Source organism: Peromyscus leucopus, chromosome 13 (genome assembly GCF_004664715.2).
Source record: "Peromyscus leucopus breed LL Stock chromosome 13, UCI_PerLeu_2.1, whole genome shotgun sequence".
Taxonomy (NCBI): Eukaryota; Metazoa; Chordata; class Mammalia; order Rodentia; family Cricetidae; genus Peromyscus; species Peromyscus leucopus.
The window spans coordinates 57826705-57839858 of NC_051074.1; the positions used below are offsets into that span (position 1 = coordinate 57826705).

General features: G+C 43.3%; 1 protein-coding gene across 2 annotated transcripts in view; it reads left to right on the forward strand.

Moving 5' to 3' along the window:
- The window catches only part of Hecw2 (HECT, C2 and WW domain containing E3 ubiquitin protein ligase 2), a 362611-nt gene that overhangs the window by 154148 nt on the left and 195309 nt on the right, over positions 1 to 13154 (forward strand). For both annotated transcript variants that reach the window (XM_028886428.1, XM_028886412.2), the window contains exon 2: positions 1033 to 1359. In XM_028886428.1, coding sequence (XP_028742261.1) covers positions 1068 to 1359 — 292 coding nt within the window. In that variant the 5' untranslated portion in view covers positions 1033 to 1067. The remainder of the gene's footprint in view (positions 1 to 1032; positions 1360 to 13154) is intronic.

Consider the following 13154-nt stretch of genomic DNA (forward strand, 5'->3'; position numbering starts at 1 on the left):
AACCCAGTAGGATCTGGGTGATGTCAAGTGAACCCATGGGCAGGGTGGGTAAGTACTAGGAGACAGAACCTCACGGGCACCGGGCTAAAGGACAGATACCTTATCCGGGGGCCCATAAGCAGAGGAGATTCCAGGGAACAAGGAGGCTGGAGGCAAGGCCCAACAGGGAAGTCCATTCCTTCTTGGAGGCCAGATGGGAGCTGAAGGAAGTCACTTATGATCTGGGCGGTAGGAAAGGCTTCAAGGTGATAAGAAGCAGGCTCAGAAGAGAGACTGGAGATGTAAGTCATGTCACAGGGTCTCTAGGATAAAGATGCTGTCCATTCTTCACCTGTTCAGTTAACAATGGGTCCCACCTGCTGTCCTCTTGACACCATTGTGGACCCTGGGAATTAAATAGTGACAAAGCACGAAAATCACTGCTTGGTGAAACTTACTAGACAGTGGCCAGAGAAGTAGTCATAGGCAAGTCAGATCATAGAGAAACATGAAGAGGGACTTCCAGGGTGTTACCATTCTTCATATAACGCCCCCTCCTCTGTGTGTTTAAGCGCAGAGGTGACATTTGATCAAGCTCCTGGAAATGACTTCAGGGAGCTCCATTCCTCGTGGCAGGGAAACTGAAGCAGTGAACGTTACACCAGTAGCACATATCCACTGTATTTAGCGTGTATCTCGCTGGCTGGACATTTAGTTTTAGTGGGATAAAAAATGGGAAAGAGGATGCTGGAATATGTGTGGATGCATAGATCTAAAAGGGATCCTAGAAAAATCCTTCTTCCTCAGTTTCTTGGAGAAGCTATGCCAAAAGAAGCTGGGGGCCACAGGTGTGTGACAGCCTGGCCACCATGCAACCTCTGTCTGTAGGAGTTATTTCTGGTATCATTCGCGGACAGTAGGATGGCGTCATCATTTCCACAGCAGATTATTGCATGCTGGGACATTGATAAACTCAGGCTTCATGTCCGGGATGATTAATCCTAATTTCTCACCTTGTAGCACTAATATTTTATGCTTGTCTGTCTCTCGCAGCATCGTAGGAAACCAACCTCAGAGAGGCAAACAGGATGGCTAGCTCCGCCCGGGAGCACCTGCTTTTCGTGCGGCGTCGAAATCCACAGATGCGGTACACACTGAGCCCAGAGAACCTCCAGAGCCTCGCAGCCCAGAGCTCCATGCCGGAGAACATGGCCCTGCAGCGAGCCAACAGCGACACGGACCTGGTGACTTCCGAGAGCCGCTCCAGCCTGACTGCCAGCATGTACGAATACACGCTGGGGCAAGCCCAGAACCTCATCATCTTCTGGGACATTAAGGAAGAGGTAGACCCCAGCGATTGGATTGGCCTCTATCACATAGGTGAGTCAAAGCAGAGACCGGCGTGTGGCTCACTCTAGATTTTCACTCTGAAGTCAAGACACTCTGTGTTTTCTCCTGGCATAAAAAAAGTTCTTCAGACACAAATAGACAAAGTAGATTCTGGGAGCTTGCTTTCTTACTTGAGAGGAGAAGCAACTGTGTCTTTACTTATAGGCATCCTGTGGTTCTATTTCTACCAAATTAAATGTCAAAATCTGCAAGCACCACAGCATTCTCTTTACAGTTTCTCACTGCCCTTGAGACATACTCATGTCTTGGAAAAAAAGGGATGTTATTAACACTGTGAACACTGTTCAAATGATATGAAAACAGTGTGCTCTCTAAAGGTTAACTTTCTCTTAGAACAGTCTGGAGTCTGGCTATCTTTTTATGACTGGGAAGTGTATCTACTTGTTTGGATAAAATAGTCCTAGTTTTGTTTAGCCATATCCAGATCTGTTTATTCATAGGTGAATGAGTGATGAATTAAACATCACAGAAAATAAAAGTAGGTATTATTTGAATAAAAAAAAAGAAACCTACCAATTAAGCATAAATAAATTTTAAATTTAACACAATAATAAAAATCTCACATTACTCAAAGTTGGAAGCTTTTGTCTCCGAATGAAGAAAATTACTTTTCAGTTGACATCTGATATTACTTTCAATGTCAGTTACTAGTCAGGCATCCTTTTGATTGTTGTTTAATGAATAAACATGGAGAAGTAGCATGTTGATGGCCCATATAGCTAGGGCTTCTTAGGCAGGGCCGACCTTGCCCCTTGGAGGACACTGGGAAGTGTTTGGACACAGTTTTGACTGCTGCATTTTGATTTCCTCTCTGTAGAGGGATGAGGCTAAGAGGATGCTCCACAGCACTGCATGTACAGGAGCGCTCCATCCGTCCTAAGAGTCGTCTGGTCCCCGATATCAGTAGCCCCACTTTGAGAAACCTAGTTTAAGGCGAGCCTACATCCTTGCTAAAGTTTTGTTGGAATGTTAAACCCACTGAAACTTGCATTCTTTTGGGACTGATTAATCATGCTGCATAGAAAAAAAAAAAGATCTAAAATAACAAAAATTTCAATGAGTTAGTAGTTTTCATTTTTCCCCCTCTAATGATAACTGAAGGGATGACGGCAAAAGTCTTAAGTTGCATATTTTCCTTGGTGTATTTAACTATATAGTCAAAGCGAGGAAGGCATACAATTTAAAGTTCTTGTTCATATTGTTATGACCATAAAAGAGCTTGTAGATTTTGTGGAATATCGGTCTCCCTTTGGGCTCCATAAAACTTCAGTGTTTACTTGTCTTATAAATTTTTTTCTTTTAGATTTTATAACAAAAAAAGTCTTCCTATGACATTGCAAAATAGAATATGGTGGTTTAAAATGTTTTATATGATATTTCTTTGGAAAAATTATTAATGTTTACTTTCTCGTGTAAGATTAATTTTTATATTGGGTCTAACAGTATGTAAGATGCTAGAATTGTGCCGGTATTAACTTGCATTATTTAATATTTTCTCACTTTTTCTTTTTGTTACACTACTCAAACTGTTGTGTCTTCCTGTCTAATCAGGAAGAACTAATGAATCAGAGCCAGGTGACCAAAGCCATAAGATTCCAGTGTTCTTATATTTTACCATTTAGAGGAAGTGTGTGTCGGAGTTACACGTCTTGAATTAACCCATGACTTGAGCTAGGGAAGCAGAAATGGGAAGTGAATTCCTTGAGGACTTAACTCTTCTTCAAGAAGCTTCTATATCTACCTCACATAAATCAGCACTGCTTTGGAGCGGCCATGTGCAGCACACTGCCAGCCCCCAGCCCTGGCCACTTTATATTTGCTCTTTATTTTGGTTTCCATCAGTGTGACTATGACATATCCAGGTGTGATTTTTCATTTTAGCTATCATGGTTGGAATATATGAAATTTATGTTAATGCTTTTGATGAATCTGGGAAACCTCTTTGCTTTTTTTTCTTAAAATGCGTTTTTCTGACTAGCCTTACTTTTTCCTGAGACCTGTATTATATTAATTAGTTCACATTGTTCTACAAGGTACTTGTGCTTTTGATCCTTTTTTTGTTGATTTATTTCCTCCATGATATTCACATTTCATAATTTATTCTTATCCATCTTCCTCCTTCACACACACACACACACACACACATACATTGGAAACAGGGTCTCGTGTGTCCCAGGGTAGCTTGGAATTGCTGCAGAGCTGAGGATGACTTTGAATTCCTGCCCCTTTTGCCCTCACCTCCCGAGTGCTGAGATTATCGAGTGGGCCACCACACAGATTCTATTTATCTATCCTCAAGTTGATTATCTTTTTCCTGTATTCTGTTGTCAGTCCTGCTTGGTGGATTTTAAATTTTCAGATAGTTGACTTTTAACTTCTAGAATTTTCATTCAGATCGCTTGGCAGGACAGAGTAGCAAGAAGCAATCATCTGAAACCTCTCAAGAGATGGGGCTGACACAGCCTGGGATGTACATTGAAATGCCAAGTGCGTAGACTGAGCTATTTGGTATTCTTGCACATGCTGTTAATCTTAGGAGATCTTCCACAGTAAATGGTCTTAAAAGGTGTGGGTGCCAGGTGTGTAGCATTCAATATGATTTATTTCTGGAGTTGCAGGGCCGCTGCTGTATTTGAAAGTGAGGGAAGGGTGATTTGATTTACCTGGGTCCTCAAACCGAGTGGATGTGGACGGAGACCAGACTTTAAGCAGAGGCAGCCATTTCTCTCCAGGGATGGAAGGTTCTCTTTCCCCCTTACTTCAGGGGGAGACTAGGCAAGCACAGGCATCCCTTGTGGAAAGGGATAGGAGGCATTAACTGATAGCCGTATCCTACTGTTTCCTATGTAACCTCTTCAGTCTGTTTAAGGTTCCTTGTGTGTATGTTTTCAGGGCTGACCATTTGGTATTGGGTAACCAATGGATGTGCTCTTCCTCAGAGAGGCTTTTTTTCCCCCATTCCCAGCATTCTTTAGTTGCTTGTGGTTCTTTCTGTAGGGTTGAGGCCTGGTGGGCTTCCCTGTGTCTATCATTGTCCTTGTTCAGTTCACATTTGGGTAGCCATGTTGGTGAGACTTTGTGGGTGTAGCTTCTGGTGTTCCCAGGAGACACAGTCTCAAACTCCCTATTCCTCTGGCTCTTCCCACCTTTCGGTCCCTCTTCTGTCACATTCCCTGAGCCTTAGGCATGGGAGTTGTTTTGTAGACGTATCCATTGGGACTGGGCTCTACCGCTTTGCAGTTTGGGTTGGTTGCGGTTTTCTATAATAGTTTCTGTCTGTTGTACAGAGACGTTTCCTTGGTGAGGGGTGAGAACATCTGTGGGTGTAAGGACAAATATTTAGAATGTAGTTGGGCATTATGCTGGTTTAGTAATTTGGTGGTTATAGTTTTGTGTCTATTATCCGTGACTTCAATCATCCTGGGTATTTGGCTAGAGTTTCAGTAGAGGTGTGGTTTCCCTCTTGTTCAGTGGGTCTCATGTCCAATTAAACAGCTGTTAGTTACAGCCAAGGTATGCATGTCCACTGTTGCATCTTGGGATTATCATGCCATGCTGGCCATTGGTGTGATTCATACACAATATGACTGGGTAGGACTATTGGTTACTTCCCTCATTTGGAAGCTTACATGGTGCCTTCTGATACTCTGAAAGGTAGCCCTCAAGGAGGAGGCTTTCAGGTTAGTTCCAGCTCAGAAAACCTCTGGGCCCTGTGTCTGAAGTGCAGGGGATCTTCCACAGTAGGGACTTACCTTCCACCTCTGGGAGGGGGGCTACCAAGGGAAATAGCAATAGTCTGTAATATTCTGGGAGCCTCTTGGACAACCCTGACTGCCTTAGGTAGGGTTTCTATTGCTGTGAAGAGACACCATGACCACTGTAACCTTTATAAAGGTAAACGTTTCATTGGGGCTGCTTATATTTTCAGAGGTTTAGTCCATTGTTGTGGTGGGATATGGTGCTGTGCAGGCAGACATGGTGCTGGAGAAGGAGCTGAGAGTCCTACATCTTGACCCACAGGCAGCAGGAAGTGGTCTGAGTGTCACACTGAGTGAAGCTTGAGCAAAGGAGACCTCAAAGCCCCCCTCCACAGTGACACACTTCCTCCAACAAGGCCACACATCCTAAAGTGTCACTTCCTATTGAAAGACCCTAACCCTTCAGGCTTACACCCCCAAGCCCCAGGAGAATAAGGAACTAAAAAGAAAACTAATTCCTAGGGCAACCTGACTCAGCCATTATTCAACCACCCCTGCCACAATATAACAATGTAAAGAGATCTCTGTTAAGAGATGCGCTCAACTGTGACTGGGATAGTTGCAGGTGTTCTAGGAAGGACCACTGTGACCTTTGTGTAAACTCCACTCCCGCCCTGATACCCCCCTTGAGGTTTTGGGAAGAATGTACATGCGGACGTGACTGTACCCACTCTGTGACCAGACCATGATCTTGTGAAACGAAATTGTATGGGAATTGTAATCTTATGGCTTTTGTGGGTTTTTCCTTTAAAAGTACCCATGTGATTGCAATAGGCGCGACTCTTGCTCTTTGGAGCAGAGTTTGCCCGATTGTACAGCCGCATTAATAAACACCTCTTGCTGTTGCATCAACTGGATTGGAGTCTGGGTTCTTGGGGCGCCCCCTCGAGAAGGTAGTACCCTGGGTTGGGGTCTGTCACTATGAGCTTATGGGGGCCAATTACATTCAGACTACTTCACTGGCCAACGACTCAAAAAAAGTCTTTTAATGTGTTCACTGTTGGGGCTTTTGTTAGATGGTCTTTGGCTCTTGGAGGTAGTGAAAATTCCATGTAAACTATATATGCGTACTTATACACAGACGTGTGTAGTATAAACGTATTTTTAAGCCCATAGTTAATATGACTCCTTAAGACCTTTTCAGACCTCCTGCTGTTATTTTACTCTCTTCCCTCCTTTTGTATTTCTCTCTCTCCTCCTCCCTAATGAGAGACCCTCCCTTCTTCCCAATTCTGTAATCAGATCACTTGTGGCCTGCTGTTCCTCTCACTCCCCACCCCTTCCCTGGCAGTGGTCCCTTTTCACTTTCCTGCTTTCTGTAGTAATCCAGGATATGTATTCACATTTGGAGATAGGAGCCTCAGGTGAATGAGAACACATGATATTTGTCTTTCTAGGTCTGGGTAACGTCGCTCACTATGATCTTTTCGCTATTTCATCCACTTACCTGCAAAGTTCATGATTTCATTTTTCTTTACACCTAAATAGTGTTTAAGGAATCCTGTGTACCACGTTTACATTATCTAACCATCTGCTGAAGGATGTTTATGTTGTTTCCATTTCCTAGCAATTGTGACTAGAGCATATCCATTGATGATAACTGAGCAAGTATCTGTGGAGTGGGCAGTCCTTTGGGCATATGACGAAGGAGTGGTACAGCTGGGTCGTATGGAAGGTTTATTTTAGCTTTCTGAGAATTCTCCACACTGGTTTCCATGGTGTCTGTACGAGTTTGCGATCCCACCAACAGCGAGTGAGAGTTCTCTTTTACCCCAATCTCTCCATCATTTTTGTCGGCTGTTTTGTTGGTATTTGTCATTCTGAGTGGGGTAAGTTGAAGTCTCAAAGACAGTTTGACTTTCGTTTCCCTAATTGCTAGGGACTATGAACATTTTCTGAGATACTTCTTGGCCATTTTTTTTTTCTTCATTTGAGAACTCTCTGTTCAGGTCCCAGGCTTATATTTCAAATGGGTCATTTGTTTTTGTTTTTGTTTTTCCTCTGTGTGTGTGTGTGTGTGTGTGTGTGTGTGTGTGTGTGTGTGTGTGTTATGTGTGTGTTCTTTGTATATTCTGAATATTAACCCTCCATTAGATGTATAGCCAAAGACTCTCTCCCATTCTGTAGGTTTCCTTTTTACCTAGTTGATTGTTGTTTTAGCTGTGCAGAAACTTTTTAGTGTTAAGAAGCCCCTCTTGTCAATGGTTGGTCTTAATTCTTTGGCAAATAGAGTCCTGTAATAAAGTCCTTTCCTACGCCTTTGTCATGTAGGGTGCAGCCATGTTTTCCTCTATCCGTTCTGATGTTTCAGGTTCATATTAAGGTTTTGATCCATTTGGAGTTAGTTTTGTGCAAAGCAATAGAGTCTAGTCTAAGTTCCTCCTTCTGCATGTGGACATCCAGCTTCTTGGTACTATTTGTCGAAGATGCTTTCTGTTCCCTAGCATGTTGTTGGCACCTTTGTCAACTATTAAGTGGCTGAGGTTATATGTTTGGGTCTTTGATTTTGTTTCCTTGGCTTACATGTCTGCTTGTATGCTAGTACTGTGCTTTGATTACTATGGCTCCATAACATCTCTAATGACCTGGAATGGTAATCCCTCCAGTGTCGGGTTTTTGCCCAGGATTGTGTTCATTCTCTGGGGTCTTTAGTGGTTTCATATGAAAGCAGTTTCTTAACCCCCTCTTTTTCTTTTCTTGAGGCTCTTGGGAAAGGATGTGATGTCTTGAGCTTCTCTGTCCATGACGAAACTTGACATAGCAATCCAGAAGATAAAAAGCTAAGGATCGTAGAGCAGAATGAAAAAGCTTGGAATGGCACTCCAAAGTTTGTGTTATATGTAGAAGAAACACCCCCTCTTTGTCTACCTCATCAAGAGTGAGATTTGTGTGTGTTTGTAGCTGTCCCTCCCCTAAGCCGAAAGCACCACTAGACAGATGAGAAAAGGCCTAGGTGGGTTTCTCAACCACTGCATTCCAAGGAAGGATGGAGGAGATTGTTGCTTCAGTATTTAACGACTTCATGGAATGCTTGGGACCACGTTAATATTAAATACAACGGAGCTGGGGAAGATGGATGGACAAGGACCTCAATTCAGGTAGCCAGCATCCATGTAAAATCCCAGCAAGGTAGTGTGCCTCTTTAATCCCAGCCCTGAGGGCAGAGACAGGCTGTTCTTAGTGGATTTCTGTCCAGCCACTTTAGCCAAACGAGAGAGCCTCAGGTTGAGTGACAGTCTCTCTCGAAATGGAAGGAAGACATGCAGTGTCAGCCTCTGGCCCTTACACGCACACTCATAGATGGTACAAGTGCGTGTGCATGTGCACACCATTCCCCAACCCCTGCCAATTGAGAATAACAACTGTGGGGCCTGCAGAAAATTTCAGAAGATCAATAGGACCCATAATGTGATGGGAAGAAGTTTTCAGTAATTAGCCTTTGAAAATTCATAAGAATTTATCGGTCCCGTTAAACAAAGGTAGAGAAATGATACATTTGGAACAAGTAAAGAGAAAAGCAGAAACACAACGCTAGTGTGGGAAAAGATTAAATCACAAATTTAATGCTGTTACAGATGAACAGGAAAATGCATAGTCAACTTTTGTTGATTCTTGCCGGGGGTGGGGGTGGGTGGGTGGGTGGGTATCTTGGCTTGGTGCCCAGGCTGTCCTTGAACTCTTAGGCTTATGCTGTCTTCCGCCTGAGCCTCCTTGGAGGCTGAGATTACAGGTATGTGCCACTGCACCAGGCTCCGTCACCTGCTCTTCTTAGGACTGGAAAATAGACATTCTGAGAACCCAGGTTTCATAACAATATCACGTATATCAGGAATAGCTTTAGCTCTCTCTACTGCTGGGTATGAAACCACTGCACCCCTACAGTTGTGTCTTGAGAAGCTAGACTGTCTCCTAGCAACTTCTGGTTTTATTTATGGAGCAGAGAGATGGTCTCTATAGAAATAAGTCCCAAAGGGGAAGGAGTTTAGTGGAACATTTAGCTGGTGACGTGTGGCTTATTGGCACAGACTACATTTTGATTGTGTTTCTTTTGGCTTACACTTCCTACCAAAGTGTGAGGTTGTGTTTTGTTTTGTTTGTTTTTAATAGTGTTTGGCACTGTATAACTTACTCCAGATGACCTTTAGGAGTATTAATCTGAAGGGAAAACATATACCCCTGGATCAGAACAATAAATGTCTTAGAAGCATGTTAGTTAGTAAATAGGTCCTATTGGAAATAAAGGAAGAACAAGTTGAAAATATCAAAGCACTATTTTCAGAAACTTTGAGAGTGAATACAGCATTCGAAGCCATCCTATACTTTCTTTCCAGCAAATCTCACATGGACCCTGAGATTTTTAGACATGATTTCCCTGCAGATGGTTTTCAGAACTCATGGAGTTTGTGGTTTACTGTTGTTATACAAAATTAGAATTGATCCCTTACAAATTTGATCGTATTACTCATTGAGTTCTCCTGATCTCATGAAATAAAAGCCACAGAGATCATGCAAGGACAGGGTACTCAAAGGACAGGTACTGGGTTAGCTGCCTCCTGCCGTGACAAAAATGCCTGATAAAAAGCCACTTCTAAGGGGAGGAGGCTGTTCCAGCTTACAGTTCCCGGGGACACATTCCAGCATGGTAGGTGATCGCCATATGACATACAGTTGGAAAGGAGAGAGTGAACAGGAAGTAGTGCTGGCCTCTAAAGCCTCAAGGCCTGCCCTAGTGACCCACTTCCTCTAATGGTCTTGACATTGTAAAGGCACAATTTTCCCAAAGAGCACCACAACTTGGTGACCAAGTGTCTAACACATGAGCCTACACTGGTGTGGGAGGGGCCCAGGGACATTTCACATCCAAATTACAGCAGCACTGATAGCTTCCTCACAAAACCAACTTTAAAGAAGAAGCTGACACTTGAAATTAGGTTCAGCCTCACTATCTAATTCCCTTTGACTTTGGACTTGTGGAGTTTTTTTTTCCCCATGGAGTATTCAAAAGAAAAAAACACTTCAAAAGGCCTGATTTGTCATTTTCTCATTTCTGGGCAACTTTCGGTACCTTACAAACCAGGAAAATGTTGCATTATGAATATTTAAAGCTATGTACTGTGCTCTGAACTGATGCCGCCCCGCATGCTGGTCTGTACCGTTGCTGATCTGTGGCTAGTGTAACCACTTGCTCCAGCGTGTGAGTCAGTGAGCCTTCATTAAGAAACACTTGGTATCAGTGAGAAAAATCACCTGAACTAAGGCATGATGTGCATTTTGTATATGGCTCAAGTTTCTTCTATCAATATGGATCAAAAATAAGTCATTGACCACTGTTTTTCCAGACTATTTGAAGTAGTGTCTATGCATTGATTATATAGTCAAGGATGGATGATAAAACAACTGTATTTTGACTGTTAGTCTCCAACAGGTATTGTGGTTGGTTAGTGTATCATGACACTGTTCATATTTCTTTGCCCTTGGGGACTACATGAAGTAAGATTACAAAAGTGAGCCAACGCTGAGATCATTTACTTAGCTTTAAGATCCCCAAGTTTAAGGAAATGTCTCATTAACAAATAAAGCCTGGCGTGGTAGTGTCCTGCAGCTTGTTCAAGGTCATCAAGGCCACTCCAGTGTCTGTGCACCAGTTTTCATTTTCTTTCTGTCCATGGAAATTTGGCTGAGCATTGCTCATTAGTTATTTTCCCACTACCTTCTTGATGTTTTGCAAAGTTGGATTATTAACAGTTCTGTCAACGTTTTAAAGTCATATGATCAACCAGAGATCTGAGCGGATGTTTATCAAAAGAAAGCATCTAGGTGGCTAACAAGTATATGAAAAAGTACTTAATACAGCACCAGCCATCAGAAAAGTGCAAGTCATAATGACAATATCACCTCACACCTGTTTGACTGGTTCCAGCTGGAGGAACAACAGCTAAAGAATGCTAAGGAGGAGTTGGAGCCAAAGGAATGTTTGCACATAGTGAGAGTGAGTACAAACTAACCTGGTCACTACCAGAAACAGTAGAATGACCCTGAAAACTAGAAATAAAGCTAGCATGTGATCCTGAAACAGCACTTCTGGAATAGCCAAAGAAGATGAAGTTTGTTTGTTCAAGAGACATCTAGCATCTATGCTCATTGCATTATTCACAGTAACTAATAAATATAAATAAATCACTTACATGCCTGTGGTTGTTGGAATAAGAATGGTTCATGTATTTGAATGCTTAGTTATCAGGGAGTGGCACTACTTGAGAAAGAGAGGAGGTGTGGCCTGGCTGGAGGAAATGTGTCACTGGGGATGGGCTTTGAGGTTTCAAAAATCCAAGCCAGGTGCTCTTCCTTGCTGCCTGCATATCCAGATGTGGAACTCTCAGCTACTTCTCCAGCCCCACATCTGCCTGCATGCTGCCATGCTCCCCACCATGATGGTAATGGACTAAACCCCTGGAACTGTAAGCCACCTAAGTAAATGTTTTCTTTTATAAGAGTTGCCATGGTCATGGTGTCGCTTTATAGCAATCGTAACCCTAAGACCACGTCCATTATCTGCTAAAGGAATAGGAAATATGGTACCCACAGGCAATGGAATACTATTAGCTGCTCTTTCTTTTTATTATTTTGTTGTTTTGTTTTGTTTTGAGACAGGGTTTCTCTGTGTAGCTTTGCGCCTTTCCTGGAACTCCCTCTGTAGACTAGGCTGGCCTCGAACTCACAAAGATCCTCCTGCTTCTGCCTCCCAAGTGCTGGGATTAAAGGCGTGCGCCACCACCGCTCGGCCCTGCTCGTTCTTTTGTAGTGATATGGATGAACTTGGAAAACATCCCGTCTAGTGCCATAACCCGCTTGAGTGGAAGAGGGAGGGAGAGCCTGTGAGGTGGGGAGGTGTCCCAGTGGACGACAGTACTTGCTGTGCAGGAATGAAGATCTGAGTGAGGATCCCCCACCCATAGAGAGGCACGCAGCACCAGTTCTGTGTTCCCAGAGCTTCTGGATGGGAGGTGGGAGGAAGAGTCAGGAGATTCCCCAGAAGTCCTTGGGCCAGCTAGCCTGACGAATGCATTGGAAGAATGACAAAAAGATCCTGTCTCCAACAAGGTAGACATGGAGAGGCTGAATCTGTCCTTTGACCTCCACATATGCGCTGTGGCACATGCATGCCTGCACTCACACATGAATGTGATGCACATGTACACACACACACACACAGACAGACACATACACACATACAAACACAGACACACACACACACACAGCAGAAATATAGGACTAATTTCTAGCAGGCTTGCTCTAAGCAGGAGTGTTAGGGAGAGGTTTTCTGTGTTGGGCATGTTTCTCTCTAACATGCATTATCTGTTAAGAAATGGCCTTTGCCTGTGACATCAGAGGAACATGACAAACAGCACACTTTGGGACACGCTGAAGTTATCAGTGGCTGAGAAGCTGTGAAAAGCAGATAGGTCTGTAACTGCAAGGAATAGGTAGCTGAGTGACCGAGAACAAATTATTTAACCATTTAAAATGTCAGGTTCCTCCTTCGTTAAAAGTGACTGAGCAAATGTACCCACAGCAAGCGGATGAGATGAGATTCCATGCGGGTCAGTTAGGTGCCTGGGTTTAATGATTGTAAACAGTCATTGTTTTGGCCACTATGAATGACAATGAAAACATAAAATAATTTTGCCGGTGGCCTAAAGCACCAGTACAGGTTGTACAATGAACCACAGGAAGGCATTTGTGGGTAAAGTAGTATACTGGGCCACATTTATTTACAGATGACACAATCTGTTGATTTGAAACCTAGCTGCTGTGGATGGTCTGTATGTCAAATCTGTTGCTCTGATTGGTCAATAAGTAAAACACTGATTGGCCTGTGGCTAGGCAAGAAGTATAGGCGGGACTCACAGAGAGGAGAAAAGAAAGAACAGGAAGGCAGAAGGAGTCACTGCCAGCCGCCGCCAGGACAAGCAGCATGTGAAGATGCCGGTAAGCCACGAGCCATGT